This window comes from Theropithecus gelada, chromosome 11 (genome assembly GCF_003255815.1).
Source record: "Theropithecus gelada isolate Dixy chromosome 11, Tgel_1.0, whole genome shotgun sequence".
Classification (NCBI taxonomy): Eukaryota; Metazoa; Chordata; class Mammalia; order Primates; family Cercopithecidae; genus Theropithecus; species Theropithecus gelada.
This window is the reverse complement of record NC_037679.1, coordinates 125,517,148-125,538,270: the sequence shown is the minus strand read 5'-3', so window position 1 is coordinate 125,538,270 and position 21,123 is coordinate 125,517,148. Positions and strand designations below refer to the sequence as shown.

The window sequence follows — 21,123 nt, the reverse complement described above, 5'->3', positions numbered from 1 at the left end:
ACATAGATGAAGCTGGAAGACATCATCCTCAGCAAACTAACACAGGAACAGAAAACCAAACACCGCATGTCGTAAGTGGGAGCTGAATGATGAGAACACATGGACACAGGGAGGGGAACAACACACACCAGGGCCTGTAGTGGTGGGGAGCAAGGGTAGGGATCGCATCAGGACAAATAGATAACGCATGTGGGGCTTTAATACCTAGGTGAATATCCCAGAACTTAAAATAAAAATGTAGAAAAAAAAAAAATCAATTCCTGGTGGTTTGTAAGTCAAAAAGTAAAAGTGAGACAATAAACTTAGTGAATTCTTCTAGAAGAAAACATCAGAGAATATCTTTATGAACTTAGGACAGGGAAAGTTTATAAACAGGACAAAAAAATCACCTGCTGTAATGGAAAATACTGATAAATTTGACTATAAAATGTACTTCTCTTTAGCAAAAGACATGATTAAGAAAGTAGAAAGGCAGTCCACAGAATGGGGGAATATATTTGCAACATATATAACAAACAGAAGGTTCATATCCAGCATATAACAGGAATTCCTATATATCAGTAAGAAACATAGTTAACCCAAAATGAAAGAGGGCAAAATACTTGAGTAGATGCTCCACAAAAGAGGATATCCAACCAGACAATAAAAAGATGAATGTGTTCCCATATTAATCAGAGATTGCAATTTAAAGCTACATTGCATTGCTATTATATACTCACTAAAATGACTAAAATTTAAAAGATTAACAATGCCAAGTGTTGGCAAGGATATGGACCACAAGCATGCTCATTCACCAATGGTAGGATTGTGACTGGGTACAACCACTTTGAAAAACTGGCATTAAGCTAAACATATGACTACCCTATGAGCCAGCAGTTCCACTACTAGCTATATATACTCAGTTGAAACACAGATACGTGTGTACCAAAAGACATGTCTAAGAATATTCATAATAGTAAAGAGTTACAAACAACCCAACTGTATATTCACTGTAGAATAAATTGGTCAAACAACAGAATATTATACATTAGTGAAAATGGACATGAACAACGTGAAAATGGAAATGAATAATCCATAGCTACATGCAACAATGCAGATAAATTTTGCAAACATAATGTTAAGCAAAAGAAACCAAGGAAACATGATGGAGCAATACTGAAATCAAACAGAATAGTCTCTAAAGTGAAAAACATGAATACAGATAAAGAGAGACATTACTTAATGATAAAAGGAATATTCCACAAGAAAATATCATGAATTTGCAACTAACACCAGTCTTACACAAAGGAAACCTGTCGTGTAGTTTAGTCAAATTTAGTCACGTTAGGAAACTTAACAAACTTAATATACTACTCTTACATTTTATAAATATAGAAAACAGCTCAGAGTGTGGTCAGGTGGCTCGGACCGAGCAGGGTTTTCCTTATTCCAGTGGATTTTGTAGAATACACTGCCAGTCTCTTGTCTTTTATTCATCATGGCTTCTGATATCCAAGTGAAAGCACTAGAGAAGCATGCCTCAGGCCAGGCTTTTGAGCTGATTCTCAGACCCCATCAAAAGAATCCATCCCAAAGTTCCTTATTTCCCCTCCAAAGAAGAAAGATCTTTCCCTGGAGGAAATTCAGAATAAATCAGAAGCTTCAGAAGAAAGACACAAGCCTTGCGAAGCTGAGGTCTTGAAGCAGCTTGCTGAAAAATGAGAGCAGGAGAAAGAAGTGCTTCAGAAATCAGTAGAAGAACAGCTTCATTAAAACAGCAGAAGAGAAACTGACCCACAAAATGGAAGCTAACAAAGAGAACAGGAAGGCGCAAATGACTAACACACTGGAGTGTTTGCAGAGAAAGATAAGCACATTGAAGAAATGCGGAAGAGCAAAGAATCCAGAGATCCTGGTGATGAGGCTGAAGCTGAGTAATTTGTTCTGAGAACTGACTTTCTCCCCACTTGTCTTCCTAAATATCCATACTACACTGGCCAGGGTCATTTTATTTTTTGCTCCTGACAAATATTCTAGAAGCTGATATAGGGCTAGATAGGTAGATCCAGACTGTGCGATGTTGTTTTAGGAGCTAAAGGGAAGAAACTGGAAGAGTTTTACTCTTTTTCTAAAATGTTGGTCTTTCTAACATAGCTATTTTTCTTGTTGCATCTTTACTACTTCAGTACCCTTGGTGTACTGGGTTAATGGCTAGTACTGTACTGGCTTTGTGAAACATATTTGTGAAAAGAGTATGTAGTGGCTTCTTTGAACGTTCGATACTGAATATTTGTTCATTTTTTAATCCCAGTTCTGTCCTAATTTTACCAGATACTACTGGACTTGAATGGTTAATAAAATTGCACAATGTTGGTGGCAGTGACTTCTTTCTACTCAGGTAATAAGTTAACAAGATCCTCCTAGTTTATATGTGTTCCAGGTAGAGCTTTTAGGTCAATGGAAATAACCAGCACACACATTACTGCAAAGTCTCTGCTTTTGAGTTTCTTGCTCCAGAGTTGTTTATATTGTCTTCTTCTACAATCATTGCTTTGTTTCAATGCCTGGACTCTGATCAGCTGTTGCTATATTCTTTCAAATGTTTATTTGCAAACAATCTTTTTTGTTCTGTGTTCCTATTGAAAAAGCAGATTAAGGCTGAGCGCAGGGCTCATGCATGTAATACCAGCTGTTTGGGAGGCCAAGGCAGGAGGCTCACTTCAGCCCTGGAGTTCAAGACCAGCCTGGGCAATATATTGAGACCCCATCTCTACAAGAAATACAGAAAATTAGCTGATTGTGGTAGTGCATGCCTGTAGTCCCAACTACTTGGGAGGCTGAGGTAAGAGGATCACTTGAGCCTTGGGGGTTGAGGCTGCAGTGAGCTGTGATCGTGCCACTGCGCTCCAGCCTGGGCAGCAGAGTGAGACCTTGTCTCAAGATACATAAATAAAAATTATAAAGGCAGATTAAAGGCACAAATGGTATTTCTAGAGAACAGTTTAGAGGGAATCTTAAGATCCTAGTTGGAGATATCTGGTGGTTTGCTTGCTTTATGTTACAGGTGGAGGTGTATTCTAATACTTTCCTGCCATAGAAGCTATAATTTGAGAATTGGATATTTTTTTTGGCCTTTTTTCTTTACCCCTGACTCATAGTACAGCTTTGAGAGAATCATAATATTAAAAAAGCTTTCTGTGCTGCTGTAGCAACTCCTGTGAAATGATTTAAGGGAACTTTATTTATATTTTAAAAACCAATAATTTATTTATAGATATATATAAGTATTAAAAGTATAATTAAATAATGGACAGGAACTATTTTTAAAACTTTATGGTAGTAATTGTCTCTACAAAGAGAGATACATAGAGTAAACCAGGCAAGTATGCAAAAGGGGCTTTAATTTTATCTGAATTTTTTTTTTCTTTTCTTGAGACAAGGTCTAGCTCTCTCACCCAGGCTGGAGTGCAGTGGCGGAATCACAGCTTACTGCAGCCTTACCTCCTGGGCTCAATCCTCCCACCTCAGCACCCCCTGACCCCAGGTAGCTGGGACTACAAGTGAACGCCGCTACACCCAGCTAATTTTTGTGTTATTTGTAGAGACAGGGTTTTGCCATGTTGCCCAGGTTGGTCTTGAATTCCTGGGCTCAAGTGAGCCTCCTGCCTCATTCTCCCAAAGTGCTGGGATTATAGACATAAGCCACCATGCTCAACCTTAATCAGAAATGTTTTATGTCTTGAGATATCTGACACAAATATGATAAAAGTAACAAAATTCTAGGTTTGGGGTACATAGATGTATATCATCCTGTTTTATATTTCTGTATTTTTGGAATTTTTTATTATAAAACAACAAGGAAAAACTTGCAGAAGTGAAAGGAAAACTTGATTTTAAATTACAAATATAAACTGGAAATTCCACATATTTAGTAGAAAAATGAGAATATAGTAGAATTAGATAATACTATAAACATATATACATTAAACATATTTATGTGCAAACATATATACATACATGGAAAGAGATACTTATACACACACATAGATATATAACAGACAGAGAGAACATTACATCTCTCATGTAGATAATATACATCCTCTGAATATGTAGAGCATGTATTTGGCCACAACAAAGAGCTCCTACAAATTTGTCAAAAAGTAAGAAAATGGTCCTCAAAAAACTAAAAATGGAACTACTGTATGACTCAGCAATTTCACCACTAGGTAAATATCCAAAATAAAATAAATAAATATATAAAGGAGATATCTGCATTCTCATGTTTATTGCAGCACTATTTGTAATAACCAAGATATGGGCCGGGCATGGTGGCTCACGCCTGTAATCCCAGCACTTTGGGAGGCCGAGGCAGGCGGATCACGAGGTCAGGAGTTCAAGACCATCCTGGCCAACATGGTGAAACCCCGTCTCTACTAAGGACACAAAAATTAGCCAGGCATGGTGGCACGTGCCTGTAATCCCAGCTATTCGGGAGGCCGAGGCAGGAGAATTGCTTGAACGCGGGTAGCAGAGGTTGCAGTGAGCCAAGATCGCACCACTGTACTCCAGCCTGGCAACAGAGCAAGACTCCGTCTTGAAAAATAAAATAAAATAAAATAATAATTAAATCTTAGTAAAATGTGGTAAGCATGCCTCTAGAAGCTGAGGCAGGAGGATCTCTTGAGCCCAGGAGGTTAAGGCTACAGTGAGCTGTGATTGCACCATTGCACCCCAACCTAGGCAACAGAGCAAGACCCTGTCTCAGGAGAGAGGGAGGTAGGGAAGGAGGGAGGAGAGAGGGAGGAAGGAAGGGAGGGAGGGAGGGAAGGAGGGAGGGAGAAAATGAATGAATTCTGTCATATGCAGCAACATGGGTGGAACTGGAGGTCATTTTGTTAAGTAAGCCAGACACAGAAAGACAAATGTCACATGTTCTCATTCATGTATGGGAGCTAAAAAAAAGTGGATATCATGAAGATAGAGAGTAGATGGGTGGCTAACAGAGGTTGGGAAGGGTAGGGGATGGGGGTATAGAGAGAGGTTGATTAATGGGTATAAATACACAGATAAAATAAATAGTAGTGTTCGATAGATCAGTAGGGTGACTATAGTTAACAATAATCTATTATACACTTCAAAATGGTTAGAAGAGAATAATTTGAATGTTCCTAGCATAAACAAAAGATAAATATTTAAGATGATGGATAACACAATTACCCTGATTTGATCTTTACACGTTATATGAACGTATCAAATTATCACATGTACCCTGAAAATATGTACATCTATTATGTATCAATTTTTAAAAACAACAAACCAGGCAAAGGATATGTATAGATTGTTTATAGAAAAGCATATCCAGATAGCCAGCAAGCTCATGCAAGGATGTTAAGTTTACTGGTAATTAGAGAAATACAAGTTAAAGTAATAGTGAGACATCATTTTCACCTGTTAGGCCTTCCAACATTTAAGAGTAGGTGATCTTGAAAACATAGTGCTGAGTGAAAAACTAAACAAATCTATGACAAGTCCCATGTTTATAAATTAGAAATGCATGCATACAACAAACACATTAAAAGAAAATATACAATGAAAGGATACACATTAAACATGAGAATGGTTTCCTAAGTGGGTGGGGAATGGGAGTGGGAAATGGAGATAACAAAGAAATGGAAAGAATAAATTAAAATAAATTAAATATAAAATAAATAAATAGGGCCAGGCGCAGTGGCTTACACCTGTAATCCCAAGTCAGGAGTTTGAGACCATCCTGGCCAATATGGTGAAACCCTGTCTCTATTAAAAATACAAAAATTAGGCTGGGCGCGGTGGCTCACGCCTGTAATCCCAGCACTTTGGGAGGCCGAGGCGGGCGGATCATAAGGTCAGGAGATCGAGACCACAGTGAAACCCTGTCTCTATTAAAAATACAAAAAATTAGCCGGGCACGGTGGCGGGTGCCTGTAGTCCCAGCTACTCAGGAGGCTGAGGCAGGAGAATGGCGTGAACCCGAGAAGCGGAGCTTGCAGCGAGCCGAGATCGTGCCGCTGCACTCCAGCCTGGGCGACAGAGCGAGACTCCGTCTCAAAAAAAAAAAAAAAAAAATACAAAAATTAGCCAGGTGTGGTGTGGCACACCCCTATAGTCCCAGCTGCTTGGGAGGCTAAGGCAGAAGAATTGCTTGAACCCGGGAGGCAGAGGTTGCAGTGAGCCGAGATCATGCCACTGTACTCCAGCCTGGGCAACAGAGCAAGACTCTGTCTCAAAAAGTAAATAAACTAGCCATAATATCTACTGCTGGAAGGATGTAAAGGGAAAGGAGCTTTCTGACACTACTAATAGAAATATGAAATGTTTTCCAGACTTTCTGAAAAATAATCTGACAACATATCCTAGAAATAGTGGTAATGCTTGTCAGCATGCAAGTCACTAAATAGATCATCTGTACCGTGAAGTATGATGTGGCCATTAAAGGAGAATCAGTACTGTGTTTGATACCTTGAAGGGATTTCATAAGATACTGAATGAAAGACGGTGTAGAAAAGTAAGTGCACTGTGGTGCCATTTTAGGAGACAATGACCCCTCCCCCACACAAGCCTTTAAATATGTGTGTGTGTGTGTGTGTGTGTGTGTGTGTGTGTACAAGAACAGAGAAAAATAAGAAAGAGTATATGCTACATTGGTGTGGAGAGCTAAACTAATGGAGGGGGAAGGACAAGAGAGGAAACTGTGTAGGCAACCAAAAGAGGAAAAAGAAAACATTAAAATTGCGCTAAAAAATTAATCACGGTTATATGATCACATTCACTCATGAATGTAAAGTTTTATATATGTGAATTAATAAGATTTATATTTGTTTGTTTAAAGTATGAGTTTTTCAGACGGTTGGAATTTCAGTCCACAGATAAGGTATGTTGGTCATAAGATTCTTGGTTGTTGCCTGATAATTCTGCTTTCTGCCTGTACAACCCTGGCACTAAGTTTGATATCTCTGTGATTTGTAGTATTTGCTGAATCTTTGTGATTATGGTTCTTTCTCTAGTGATTTCATTGTCCACTATTCAAGAAAAATAGTGAAAACAAGTTTGCTGGATTGACAGATAAAACTTCAATTAGTGGGTCCCAGTATAATGCTTATTTAGGAGTATGTGTCTTAGAAATTAGACACTTAGGAAAAACACTCTTGTTGGTCATTTAAAATGCATTTTGGTAAATGAGGTATGCATAGAAAAAAATTGTAGAGGAAGAGCATCTTGTCCGTAATTTAATAGAGACTAGGTTTTTGAAGCTTGCAGAGCTAAAGTTGTAAATATAGTATTAATATAAAATGTATACACTTTTTTTTTGAGACAGGATCTTATTCTGTTGCCCAGGCTGGAGTGCAGTGGCACAATCACAGCTCCCTTCTGTCTCGACCTTTGGGGCCCAAGCAGTCCTCCCACCTCAGCCTCCCAAGTAGCTGGGACTACAGGCCTACACCACCATGCTCAGCTAATTTTTTTTTTTTTGGTAGAGACAGTTTCACCATGTTGCTCAGGCTGGTCTCAAACTCCTGAGCTCAAGCCATCCTCCTGCCTGGCCCTCCCAAGGTGTTGGGATTACAGGAGTGAGCCACCACACCCAGCCAAAATGTACACACTTTTATGAAAGGGCTAAGTGCTAACAAATAGCATTAAGACAAGTGTTAGGAATCAGTACAGGCCCAGTGTGATTTACTGTATTGTATTTGTATTTCAGATGCCTTTGGTGCTTCATGAAGAATATTTCCAGATATCTCACAGACATTAAGCCTTTGCCTCCCAACATAAAAGACAGACTGATTAAAATAATGAGCATGCAGGGACGGATAACAGATTCAAATATAAGTGAGGTAAGAATATGAATAACTGTAAAGCAAGCATATTATATTTTCTGTTTAGATATGGTTTTAGATTTTTGGAACAATGGTATATGGTAAGACTGGTCATCGTTTTTAATTTTTTTTTTTTTTTTTGATACAGGGTCATGCTCCGTTGCCCAGGCTGGAGTACAGTGGTGCAATCTCAGCTCACTGCAACCTCCGCTTCCTGGACTTAGGTGATCCCTCTTCAGCCTTCTGAGTAGATGGGACTATAGGTGTGCACCACCATGCCTGGCTAATTTTTGCATTTTTTTGTAGAGACAGGGTTTCACCATGTTGCCCAGGCTGGTCTCAAACTCCTGAGCTCAAGTGATCCATCCGCCTTAGCCTCCCAAAGTGCTGGGATTACAGGTGTAAGCCACCACGCCTGGCCTGCACTTTAGAATATTATAAAGTATAAGGGTTTTTTTTTCCTTCCAGATAACCAAAATGTCCATATGTAATTATCAGGGGAACCCATCCCCAATATTTCAACATAGGTTCTTTCTATTTTCCCTAAGTGTCGGCCAGTCTGAGAAATAAAGAGAAAGAGTACAAAGAGAGGAATTTTACAGCTGAGCCACTGGGGGCGACATCACATATCAGTAGGACCGTGATACCCACCTGAGCCGCAAAACCAAGTTTTTATTAAGGATTTCAAAAGGGGAGGAGGTGTACGAACAGGGAGTAGGTCACATATGTTAAGGGGCAAAAAGCAGAGGAAAGATCACATGCTTCTGAGGAAACAGGGCAAGGACAAAATCAGAACTCCTGATAAGGGTCTATGTTCAGCAGTACACATATTATCTTGATAAACATCTTAACAGAAAACAGGGTTTGAGAGCAGAGAACCGGTCTGACCTCAAATTTACCAGGGCTGGGGTTTCCCAATCCTAGTCAGCCTGAGGGTACTGCAGGAGACCAGAGCATAGCTCAGCCCTTTTCTCAACCACATAGGACAGACACTCCCAGAGCGGCCATTTATAGACCTCCCCCCAGGAATGCAGTTCTTCTCCTAGGGTCTTAATATTAATATTCCTTGCTAGGAAAAAGAATTTTAGCAATATCTCTCCTACTTGCACGTCCGTTTATGGGCTCTCTGCAAGAAGAAAACTATGGCTCTTTTTGCCTGACCCCACAGGCAGTCAGACCTTATAGTTGTCCTCCCTGTCCCCTAAAATCGCTGTTATTCTGTTCTTTTTCAAGGTGCACTGACTTCATGTTGTTCAAACACATGTTTTACAATCAATTTGTATAGTTAATGCAATCATCTCAGTGGTCCTGAGGTGACGTACATCCTCAGCTTATGAAGATAACAGGATTAAGAGATTAAAATAAAGACAGGTATAAGAAATTATGAAAGTATTATTTGGGAAGTGATAAATGTCCATGAAATCTTCACAATTTATGTTCCTCTGCCGTGGCTCCAGCTGGTCCCTCTGTTCGGGGTCCCTGACTTCCTGCAACATGTAATAGTTCCTAAAAAATCTTCTACCATTGTCTCAGTTACTTCTCTTGTGTCAACCAGAGTCATGGAGACTGAAAATCCAAGCAAAAAGGTTTATTGGTGGTTATAGAATTGAATTCAAGGAACACAGATTCCAGAGGCATCTGAAATCATGTCCTAACTATTTAATTCATATGTCTTAAGAGATATATGAGGTCTTTTAAAGAGAAAGGTGGGAGAGGGTTATCAAACAATTCATTAGTTAGAATAAGGGTTTCTAGGCAGAAATCCTTGATTCAGGGGTTTGGAAAAAGTTCAGTCATCAGCATAGCATAGTCTTTTCACAAGTGGCAGCAATTTCATCTGCGGCATTAGCAACTACATTCTACAGTCAAGCAGTTGCAGAATGACATTCAGGAACAAAATGGTGTTGCTCTGGCCAGCTCCCATTAGCCTTCCATACACACTTGTCTTCATGGTACCTGTACCCTTGACCTCCATGTTTTCAAAAGGTTTAAAACTTTTTAGTCAAGACTCACAATAACAAATATATGTTACATTGTGACTCTAGTACACAAACCACACTTAGGTGTAACAATATAATGTGTAGTACATTTTGGTCTTTTTTATTTAATTGTATTCTATTTAGTCTTATTTTATTGAAAAAATATTGATCACAGTCTGCTAAACTGATTTTGTAATCCATTCATGGATAATGACCAGTAGTTAAAAATCACTCTTCTCATCTATACTGTTCTTTTTTCAACTGCTATATTTTCATATTTAATATTTCCGATTCACCTTTTTATGGTTTCTTATTGTTTTATCTTATTAATCTTTTGTTATTTCTTTTAGCATAATAATATGCTTATTAACATCTTTGGCCTCTCTGTTTTAATTCCTCTGCTCCTGATGGAATCAGTAATCTTTGTTTTTCTTTTGAAATAGTGGTGCTCTCTAGGTGTCTTGTTTTGGCCTGTGAGCATATCTCTGTATACTCTCTGGTAGTGGTAAGAGTAAAGGAGGCAAGACCCAAGTCTGTTTCAGCCCTATTGAGCTGACATAGGAGGTGGAGGCCTGGAGAGGGTCTGGAGTGATGAGCTGCAAGGCAGAGAGCCCCAAGCACCAGAAAAAGATAGTTAATCACTCTTCCTTCTGCTAAACAGCCCCTCAGATTAGGGCTTAACCTTCAGCCCCTGATTTTTAAAGGTTATTAAATAGCAGAGTAGATAATTTCCTTCAATACTACTCCTGTGTTATCTTTTGTATTTTTGCTATTTGTGTTTCAAAAATTGAAAATGATAGTAGTTTCTACACTACTTACATTTAAATATTGTCTTTGGATTTGCAGCCATCACCACTCTGCAGCCATCACCATCTAGTCTGCAGAGACTAGAACTGCCAATTGCTGTTGAGGGTGAGCGGTAACTATCCGGGCTGGTGGGATGGTGGCAAAATAATTTACCAAGACAGTTGTTGGTAAAGAAAGGCAGATTTATTAGATAATATGTGAAAATACATTGCAAGGGAGCAACGGGCAGAACCAGCAAGAGAGGACCCAACTGCCAGGAGACAAAGGCTTGCTGGAGATTTTATAGAATGGAACTTGGGCTGATTGACAATTCCAAGGTAGCAGGGAGCTAACTTGCATCCTTCTGTCAGCCAAGGTGTTTGATGATAAATCAGTGTTTGGTGGTAAGCAGGAAGTTTGTGAGTTATGTACGTTGTCTGTGCAGGAAGGCTATATGTTCTGGACCATAAAGAAAGGCAGACCCATAGCTTATCTGCTTCCTTTTTTTTTTTTTTTTTTTTTTTTTTTTTTTTTAAAGACATAGTCTCGCTCTGTCGCCCAGGTTGGAGTGCAGTGGTGCAATCTCTGCTCACTGCAAGCTCCGCCTCCCAGGTTCACACCATTCTCCTCCCTCAGCCTCCCGAGTAGCTGGGACTACAGGTGCCCGCCACCCTGCCCGGCTAATTTTTTTTTTTTTTTTGTATTTTCAGTATAGACGGGGTTTCATTGTGTTAGCCAGGATGATCTCGATCTCCTGACCTTGTGATCCACCCACCTCGGCCTCCCAAAGTGTTGGGATTACAGGCATGAGCCATCGCGCCCAGCCTCTCTTTTTGTTTATATGTTCTGGACCATGAAGAAAGGCAGACCTATAGTTTATTTGTTTTCCCCTGGTCCTGCCAGCCTGACTCCCTTTCCCTAATTAGGACTCCACAACAGCTCTGACTTCACTTCACCTTCTGCCTAAAGCCTGTAATCAAAAGGAAGCAAGCTGTGATGATAGCACTCCAGCATGTATTTTTCTGTGGTTTTTGTTTGTTTGTTTTTTGAGACAGGGTCTCACTCTGTCACCCAGGGTAGAGTGCAGTAGCATAATCATGTCTCACCACAGCCTCAACCTCCTGGGCTCAGGTGACCCTCCCACCTCAGCCTCCTGAGTAGCTAGGACTACAGGCACCCGCTCCCACACCCAGCTAATTTTTGTGTTTTTTGTAGAGACAGGGTTTTACCATGTTGCCTAGGCTGGTCTTGAACCTCTGGGCTCAAGCAATCCGCCCACCTTGGCCTCCCAAAGATCTAGGATTATAAGTGTGAGCCACTGTGCCCAGCCTGCATGCTAGAGCATGTGACCAACCCTGTGACTTCACATTGGAATTGCACTTCAACGTGTCTTTAACGTTTCTTCTGCATTAACCTGATATACCTTTATTATAATGATTTATTTTCTTCATGTTAGCTTGCATTTGAACATAGATATCTTAGTAGTGTAGTTTGCTTGGCTCTGTGGAAGTAGAATAATATCTCCGGGTTCTTATTGTTGATGGTTCTGTTAAAGTATGTAATGTTATATGTGACTCGTAGATGAACCATTATGACACTGTGGAAAAATGGTGGTTTTCTTCACTTTTCCACCATCCACATTTCTTTGTGTCCCTTTAGCTTATACATCAGTGACTTAGGTTTTTGTTTGATGGCAATCCTTACTATTTTTTAAACCTAATTTTAGCTGAATTAAAAAGGAGGGGTGAAGAGGGTGAATGAAATAGAAAAATAAGACATGATTTTTCTGGGTACTCTCCCTCTAGACTCCATTCTTAACAAGAGTCCTGCTTATGACATTATTCAAAAAGCCAGATACAGCATCTGTTACAAAGTTACACACATCTTTGGATGGCTGTTTTTGAAGTATTTTGTAAATCTTTTTGTATTCTCTGGATGGAGAAGGCCTTTTTAAACATGATACCAAAGTTGGAAACCAAGAAAAAAAAGATGGATGGGTTTGATTACTTAAAAATACAGACTTCCTTATGGCAAGAAGGAAAAAAAAAGAAACGAAGTCAAAAACTTGGAAAAATATTTACAATATGTATGAAAATCTAGGGGCTTTTTTATCTTGACAATATAAAGAATCCCTCCAAACCAATAAGAAAAAAACAAAACAACCAAATAAAAAACCAGAAGAATCAGGAACTACGCAGAGGAAAAAATACAAATCTCCAATAACATATCAAAGGATATTTAACCTTGCTAGTCATCAAAGTGACAGTTTGCCTTTCAGTTTGGCAGAGACTTGAAAAAAATCCCCAAACCCAATGTTAGCAATAGTGTGGAGAAACTGTCACTTTTATCTCCTGCTAGTGAGAGTGTAAATTGATTTAAAAAAACCTTTTAGAAGGACAGTTTGGCATTAACTATTACAAATTCTAAAGATTTGCTTATTATTAACTCAACAATTTACTTCCTGTAGAAATCTCAGGGAGATAATAGAAAAGTACACAGGTATATTCATTATAATATAATTTATGATAATAAGCATAGTTATGTATAGCATATATTATAAGCAAGACACCTTTATTTCTCACAACATATCCTGTTATAATAATAAGGCTAGTAAAGCACAGAGAGAAAACTGAGCTTGATCGCAATCATAGGGTTCCAACTTGGACAGTCTGCCTGCAAAGCACATGTTCTTAATCATGGCACAACATTGCCTACCTAAAACCACCTAAATGTTCAGCTCAAGTGTTTGCCAGTGTAGGATGCATTTAATAAGTTATGGTACTTGCAGAAAATGGAATAATATACAACTACAATCTATTGATTTTATAAAAAGTGCTCATCTTATATGTGATCTGATCCTGTTGTTCTTCAAAGGGTTTTTTAAAACTCAAAAAACATCAAAATGAATATATACAGCCATAAAACCATGTCCTTTACAGCAGCATGGATGCAGCTGGAGGCCATTATCCTAAGTGAATTAATGCAGACACAGAAAACCAAATACCACATGTTCTCACTTATAAGTGGGAGCTAATCATTCGGTGCACACAGACATAAAGATGGGAAAAATACACACTGGGGACTTCAAAAGGGAGGAAGGAGGAAGGGAAGCAAGGGTTGAAAAACTACCTGTCAAGTACTGTGTTCACTATTTGGGTGATGGGTTCAGTTGAAGCCTAAACTTCAGCATCACACAGTATATCCCTGTAACAAACCTGCATGTGTACCCCCAATCTAACATTTTTAAAAAACTAATATAATTTTATCTCTGGGTATTGGTATTATGGGTAATTTTAGTTATAGAGGTCAAAAGTTTAGGCTTTGGAATTAAAAGGACCTGGGTTCCAATCCCAGCTCTGCTCCTTTGGCTATGTTCTTTATGTTGGCTGCTTAAGCTCTCAGGGTCTTAATTCCCATTGGTAAAACGGCAATGACCAATCCCTTGCGGGGGCGGGGGGCGGGGGGCGAGGGTTGAGAGAGAGAGAGAGAATATTAAATAACATAATGTAGGCCAGGCACTGTGGCTCACGCCTGTAATCCCAGCACTTTGGGAGGCCGAGGTGGGTGGATCACCTGAAGTCAGGAGTTCGAGACCAGCCTGACCAAGATGGAGAAACCCCGTCTCTACTAAAAAATACAAAATTAGCCGGGTGTGGTGGTGCATGCCTGTAATCCCAGCTACTGGGAGGCTGAGGCAGGAGAATCGCTTGAACCCGGGAGGCGGAGGTTGCAGTGAGCCGAGATCGTGCCATTGCACTCCAGCCTGGGCAACAAGAGTAAAACTCCATCTCAAAAAATAAATAAAATAAAATAAAAAATAACATAATGTATATGACAGTACCTTTCCTGGTAAGCATCTAATAAATAGAAATCATTATTCTTCTAATGTATTATAATTTTTCTAAATTGAATGCTTTACAATAATAATACATTATTTTATTTTCAGAAAGGTAAAGCCATTTCTATTTTGGAAAAAAAGAACAGAAACATACTCCCAAGGAAAGAGCTCAGAATGCTTAGGAATTCATCTATTATTTGTCAACCTCAAGAAAACACCCAGTAATACTGGGGTATTGTATTAGCTCCCAAAAATAATGATACAGAAGGTAAATGTTCTAGATAAGCAATACTAGTGCTCTGTAAGCACTTGGTTTACAAGTGATTAAAGACTCATACTTCCTAAGCACAGAGGCACATAGGGAGAGTCTCTAATGCTAGCAACTACCAGAAGATTATTACTCACTGCCACATTGGTTAAGCTTCTCAGGTCTACGGATCCTTTCCCTGAATTAGCCATCTCAACAGTACTTTGTGTCCCAAGAAGGACTTTGCTGGCACTGGAAGCTGCACCTCCCGCTGGAAGCAGATGTGGTTTCCCCTGCTTGATGCGTCTGTCTCCACATGGATACGCTTCTGTATTCTTTGCTGTATTTTACATCAGCCACTTGTCTGTTATGACCGCCAAAACACTGACTATGGAACATTTATATTTATAGAAAGAAATAATTTTTTCAAAATCACTTATTTGTTACAGATTTTACATCCTGAAGTCCAAACTCTAGACCTGCGGAGCTGCGATATATCAGATGCTGCTCTCCTGCACTTGTCTAACTGTAGAAAACTGAAGAAATTAAATTTAAATTCTTCAAAAGGGAACCGAGTTTCTGTAACTTCAGAAGGTACATTTATTAACACTGTGTAGATTACTATTCACTATGTGGTAAAACGGTGGAGTAAGGGAGAAAATACGTCAAAAGAGAGTATGAAGAAGTCAAAGAAATACAAATTATGTTTATCAGTAAAAACACTCAGACTAAGAAAATAATCCAAGTTAGAATTCTTGCTTATAAGCAGTGCTCAAAGTTAAGAAAGACAGTGGGTAAGTCACTACCTTGTATTTTAAACATATTTAAAATAAACATGGGCCAGGCTAGGTGGCTTATGCCAGTAATCCCAGCACTTTTTTAGCTGGGAGGCCGGCAGACGGCTTGAGCCGAGGAGTTCGATATCAGCCTGGCCAGCATGGTGAACTGTCCCCCACCCCCACCTTGTCTCTACAAAAAATACAAGTTAGCCAGGCATGGTGGTGCACCCTGTAGTCCCAGCTACTTAGGAGGCTGAGGGAGGAGAATCCCTTGAGCCTGGGAGGTAGAGGTTGCAATGAGCCGAGATTGCATCACTACTCCAGCCTAGGTGACACGGAGACTCTGTCTCAAAGAAATAAAAAATAGGCTGGGCGTGTTGGCTCACGCCTGTAATCACAGCAATTTGGGAGGCTGAGGCGGGCAGATCACGAGGTGAGGAGGTCGAGACCATTCTGGCTAACACAGTGAAACCCCATCTCTACTAAAAAATACAAAAAATTAGCCAGGCATGGTGACATGTGCCTGTAGTCCCAGCTACTTGGTAGGCTGAGGCAGGAGAATTGCTTGAACCTGGGAGGTGGAGGTTGCAGTGAGCCGAGATTGTGCCACTGCACTCCAGCCTGGGCAACAGAGCAAGACTCCGTCTCAAAAAAAATAAAATTAAAATTAAAACTAAAAAAAAAAAAATGGATACGTATGTCTATATTTTAAATATTTTGCCTGGTATAGTGGAACAAGAAATGACCAGTTCATATTTTGTTAAGGCTTTTTTGATGCCATATTACAAAAGAATTAATCATCAGAGTAAAGTTACCAGGTATTCTCCTATCAGTTTGTGTAATGCATAGTTTTTAATAGCTAGACAAACTGCATTGTTCAGTGTCACTATTACATGAATTAGTAAATCTTTACCTTTTTTCCCCCATAGATCTCTTTTTTTCAATATTTGGTTTGCATTAATATTTATTTTTATTTATTTATTTATTTATTTAAGACAGTGTCTTGCTCTGTCACCCAAGCTGGAATGCAGTGGCACAATCTTGGCTCACTGTAGCCTCAACCTCCCAGGCTCAAGCGATCCTCCCACCTCAGCCTCCCAAGTAGCTGGGACTGCAGGTGTGCACCACCATCCCCTGCTAATTTTTTATTTTTAGTAGAGTCGAGGTCTCACTATGTTGCCCAGGCTTTTCTTTTTTTTTTCAATATAAGAAAGGAGGACTTTTTTGGCCTACTTAGGTTTCCGGAAAATTCTGTGGGTAGTTGAGTATATTTTGCAGTCATCTTGGTTAGCAAGTTAGGATATTCATAATATTGCAAACAAGCATAAGTTTTAAAATGTTTACATAAATAATAACTCACTAAAAAGAACTTCTTCAATAAAACCACATTTCTCTACACTCACACCACACTTCTGACAGCAAATGTGTGGGATTTTTTCACACCAAACAATTCTCCAACTCTCTGGACACCATCTGGGTGCCCTACAATTTAATTCAATTCTGACACTACCTGGAGTTAGCATCAGATCCCACAAGTTAAGGGCTCAGTCCCACAAGACTATCCCCACTTCAGATGCCAATTGCAAGACCAGGCCTCTGGTACACATGACTGACCAACTATAATTGGAGGGTTTCCATGACCTCCTCCATTCGATAATTTGTCAGAATGGCTCACAAAACTCAGGGAATCACTTTTGTTACATTTACCAGTTTATTCTAAAAGATTATAAAGGACACTGATGAACAGCAAGATGAAGAGTACATAAGGTGAGGTCTGGAAGCGCAGGAACCTCTGTCCCCGTGGACTTGGGATACATTGCCCTCCCAGCATGTGGATGCATTCACCAACACAGAAGCTCATCAAGTCTCCTTGTTCAAGAGGTTTTTTGTTTTTTCTTCTTCCTTTTTTTTCCTTTTCTTTTCTTTTTCTTTCTTTTTTTTTTTGAGACAGAGTCTCACTCTATCGCCCAGGCTGGAGTGCAGTGGTGCCATCTCAGCTCACTGCATCCTCCACCTCTGGGTTCAAGAGATTCTCCTGCCTCAGCCTCTGGAGTAGCTGGGATTACAGGCGTGTAACACCATGCCCAGCTAATTTTTGTATTTTTAGTAGAGACGGGGTTTCACCATGTTGGCCAGGCTGCTCTCAAACTCCTGAGCTCAAGTAATCTGCCCGCCTCGGCCTCCCAAAGTGTTGGGATTACAGGCATGAGCCACTGCCCTTGGCCAAGAATTTTTTTTTCTTTTCTTTCTTTTTTTTTTTTTGAGAGGGAATCTTGCTCTGTTGCCCAGGCTAGAGTGCAGTGGTGCAATCTCGGCTCACTGCAACCTCCACCTCCCGGGTTCAAGCGATTCTCCTGTCTCAGCCTCCTGAGTAGCTGGGATTACAGGCACGTACCACCATGCCCAGCTAATTTTTGTATTTTTAGTAGGGACGGGGTTTCACCAGGTTGATCAGGCTGGTCTTGAACTCCTGACGTTGTGATCTGCCTGCCTCAACCTCCCAAAGTGCTGGGATTACAGGTGTGAACCACCACATCCATCCCAAGAGTTTTTATAGAGCTTAATCCCCATCCCCTATTCCCTGCTGTCCCTGACCCCCACCTCGCCAAAGGTCTGTGGACTGAGCTGAATATTCTGACCTTCTAATCACTTGATTTTTCTGGAGACAGGCCCCAACCTTAGGCTGTCTAAGGGTCCTGTGCTGTCACCTCATTAGCCTAAACTTAGGTGTGACCAAAAGGGGCTTATTATGACTAACAAAAGGTACTCCTATCACTCAGGAAATTCCAAGGCTTTTTGGAGCTCTATGTCAGGGACTGAGAACAAAGGTCAAATATAGTTCTTATTGTATCACAACTTCCATGCTGGACACTGGTAAATAAAATAACTGGTCTTAAGAAAAAAAAAAAAGTTCGTTCTTAAGATATGGAAAACAGTAGGAATGACCTGCTCATGAATTTACCATATTCCCTTCTGTGTGTTTTGCCCACAAAGGTATCCCTCTTTTTTTTTTTTTTTTGAGACGGACTCTTGCTCTGTCGCCCAGGCTGGAGTGCAGTGGCCCGATCTCGGGTCAACCGCCTCCCGGGTTGACGCCATTCTCCTGCCTCAGCCTCCCAAGTAGCTGGGATTACAGGTGCCCGCCACCTCATCCGGCTAATTTTTTTGTATTTTCAGTAGAGACGGGGTTTCACCGTGTTAGCCAGGATGGTCTCGATCTCCTGACCTTGTGATCCACCCGCCTCAGCCTCCCAAAGTGCTGGGATTACAGGCATGAGCCACCATGCCTGGCCCCATAAAGGTATCTTTTGACAGTGCTACTATGTTTGTTTATGACCAAAGGGCCCAGGATCCCCAAAGTACTCTTTTATTTATGTGCACCCATCTCCAGTGTACACTTATATCAGTTTGACTGGATTTAAAGACTTCTCTTTTTTGACCATCAGAAAAATGTAAGGTTGGTCCAGGCTAACAGAATGAGCATGGTGGTAGAAAATAAATTCACTTTTGAGAACAGTCAAAGTGGAGGAAGAGAGAATACATAGGCATAGCTATAAATTTCTAACCGTAAGCATGAAGACCATGACTGAAACCATTTGTGCAGTTTAACTTTTGGTTTCCCTCCAAAGTCCACAAGAAAATTAACTTGATTACTTGAAAATTTTTGTTTTAACCAAAAGGAGAATCGCCTACTATTTAACTATCTAATTGGGTTCTGAATGACTTTTGGCTATTTCCTAAAAGCAATTCAACCTGTGGACAATAAAGCCTTGCCATTAATTGCTGATACTACAGACTGTGTAGAAAATTCCCGAAACATTCCAAGAGAGTTCTGAATAATGACAGCATCACTGGAAAATCAGTATATCCTCACAGGTGGACTACTTTGAAAAGGGCTAACACTGAATTGGTGATTGCTAAAATGAAAATCAGTCACATTTCTCATGTCTACATATACATACATATAGCTTATTGATACATAATTATATTTTCTCCCAGGAATAAAAGCTGTGGCTTCATCTTGTTCATACCTACATGAAGCTTCTTTGAAAAGATGCTGCAATCTCACTGATGAAGGAGTCGTTGCTCTTGCACTCAATTGCCAGCTGCTAAAGATCATCGATTTAGGTGGCTGCTTAAGTATTACTGATGTGTCCTTACATGCATTAGGAAAAAACTGCCCATTTTTGCAGTGTGTTGACTTTTCAGCTACTCAGGTAAATGACATATAGGCTTCAAACATATGGACTATGTGTTTACCAAATGTGTTTTCATGACTAATGAGAACATACAACAATTAGTTCATTTTGTTTTTGTTGAAACTATTGACCACTTCATGCTTTTAGTGGTTAAGTAATTGCGATATATTTTGGCATATTCCTCTCAATTAAGTAACAAGGGTGGAAGTTATATATGGCTAAAACACATGTTTGATGAATGGGAGGCAATAAGACGATATCTAAATAATGAATACATTTTAGAAAATTCTACTTCCATTGTCTGGATTCATGGACTGTGTTTCTTTTTCCCTTTGCTTAGGTATCTGACAGTGGTGTGATTGCACTTGTTAGTGGACCTTGTGCCAAGAAATTAGAGGTAATTTAAAAATAATTATAAAGATGGTGGTGATTAAATGTTTATATTCTCAGAAATTATTTTTAAAACCTAGCAGAGAACCAATGCTTTATCAATTAAATATTTAAGGGACTTTGTTGGTGGGGTTTGTATCTCTTTATTGCCAGAGTAAATAAAAACTGTTAAGTTAGGAAATAAAATAAAGGTGCTTTAAAATAAAAACTCATTTTACTTCCAATAAAAGGCTTTATTTCCCAGAAGTTTTAGCTGCTAACAGATTTAAGAATCAGCTTATTATGGATGAAGATTATGAATGTTTATCAGTGTAAAGTCATATTATTTATAATAGGATTTCAGGTCTTAATGATATTTCTACCAGGAGTACTAATTCTCTTGACATCCTGTCATCCTATTTTTCTTGATAGCCACATTGTATGATCATTTAAAAAAAATTTTTTTTTTTTTTTTTGAGATAGAGTCTCGCACTGTTGCCCAGGCTGGAGTGCAGTGGCATGGTCTCGGCTCACTGCAACCTCTATCTCCCAGGTTCAAGCAGTTCTTGTGCCTCAGCCCCTCAAGCAGCTGGGATTACAGACGTGTGCCACCAGCTAATTTTTGTATTTTTAGTAGAGACGGGGTTTTACCATGTTAGCCAGGCTGGTCTCAAACTCCAGACCTCAGGTGATCAGACCGCCTTGGCCACCCAAAGTGCTGGGATTACAGGAGTGAGCCACCGCACCCGGCCTAAAAAAGCTCTTAAATTTGTGTTCATCCGGCCGGGCGCGGTGGCTCAAGCCTGTAATCCCAGCACTTTGGGAGGCCGAGATGGGCGGATCAGGAGGTCAGGAGATCGAGACCATCCTGGCGAACACAGTGAAACCCCGTCTCTACTAAGAAATACAAAAAATAGCCGGGCGAGATGGCGGGCGCCTGTAGTCCCAGCTACTCGGGAGGCTGAGGCCGGAGAATGGCATGAACCCGGGAGGCGGAGCTTGCAGTGAGCTGAGATCCGGCCACTGCACTCCAGCCTGGGCTACAGAGCGAGACTCCGTCTCAAAAAAAAAAAAAAAAAAAAAAAAAAAAAAAA

At 40.0% G+C, this 21,123-nt stretch overlaps 1 protein-coding gene and 1 pseudogene across 2 annotated transcripts in view; both read left to right on the top strand.

Annotated features, from left to right (window-relative positions):
• Positions 1-21,123, top strand: part of AMN1 (antagonist of mitotic exit network 1 homolog) — a 60,696-nt gene that overhangs the window by 13,310 nt on the left and 26,263 nt on the right. For both annotated transcript variants that reach the window (XM_025403012.1, XM_025403013.1), the window contains exons 2-5: positions 7,718-7,850; positions 15,132-15,276; positions 19,461-19,678; positions 20,001-20,057. In XM_025403012.1, the coding sequence (XP_025258797.1) occupies positions 7,718-7,850; positions 15,132-15,276; positions 19,461-19,678; positions 20,001-20,057 (553 nt within the window). The remainder of the gene's footprint in view (positions 1-7,717; positions 7,851-15,131; positions 15,277-19,460; positions 19,679-20,000; positions 20,058-21,123) is intronic.
• Positions 1,478-1,917, top strand: LOC112635113 (annotated as a pseudogene).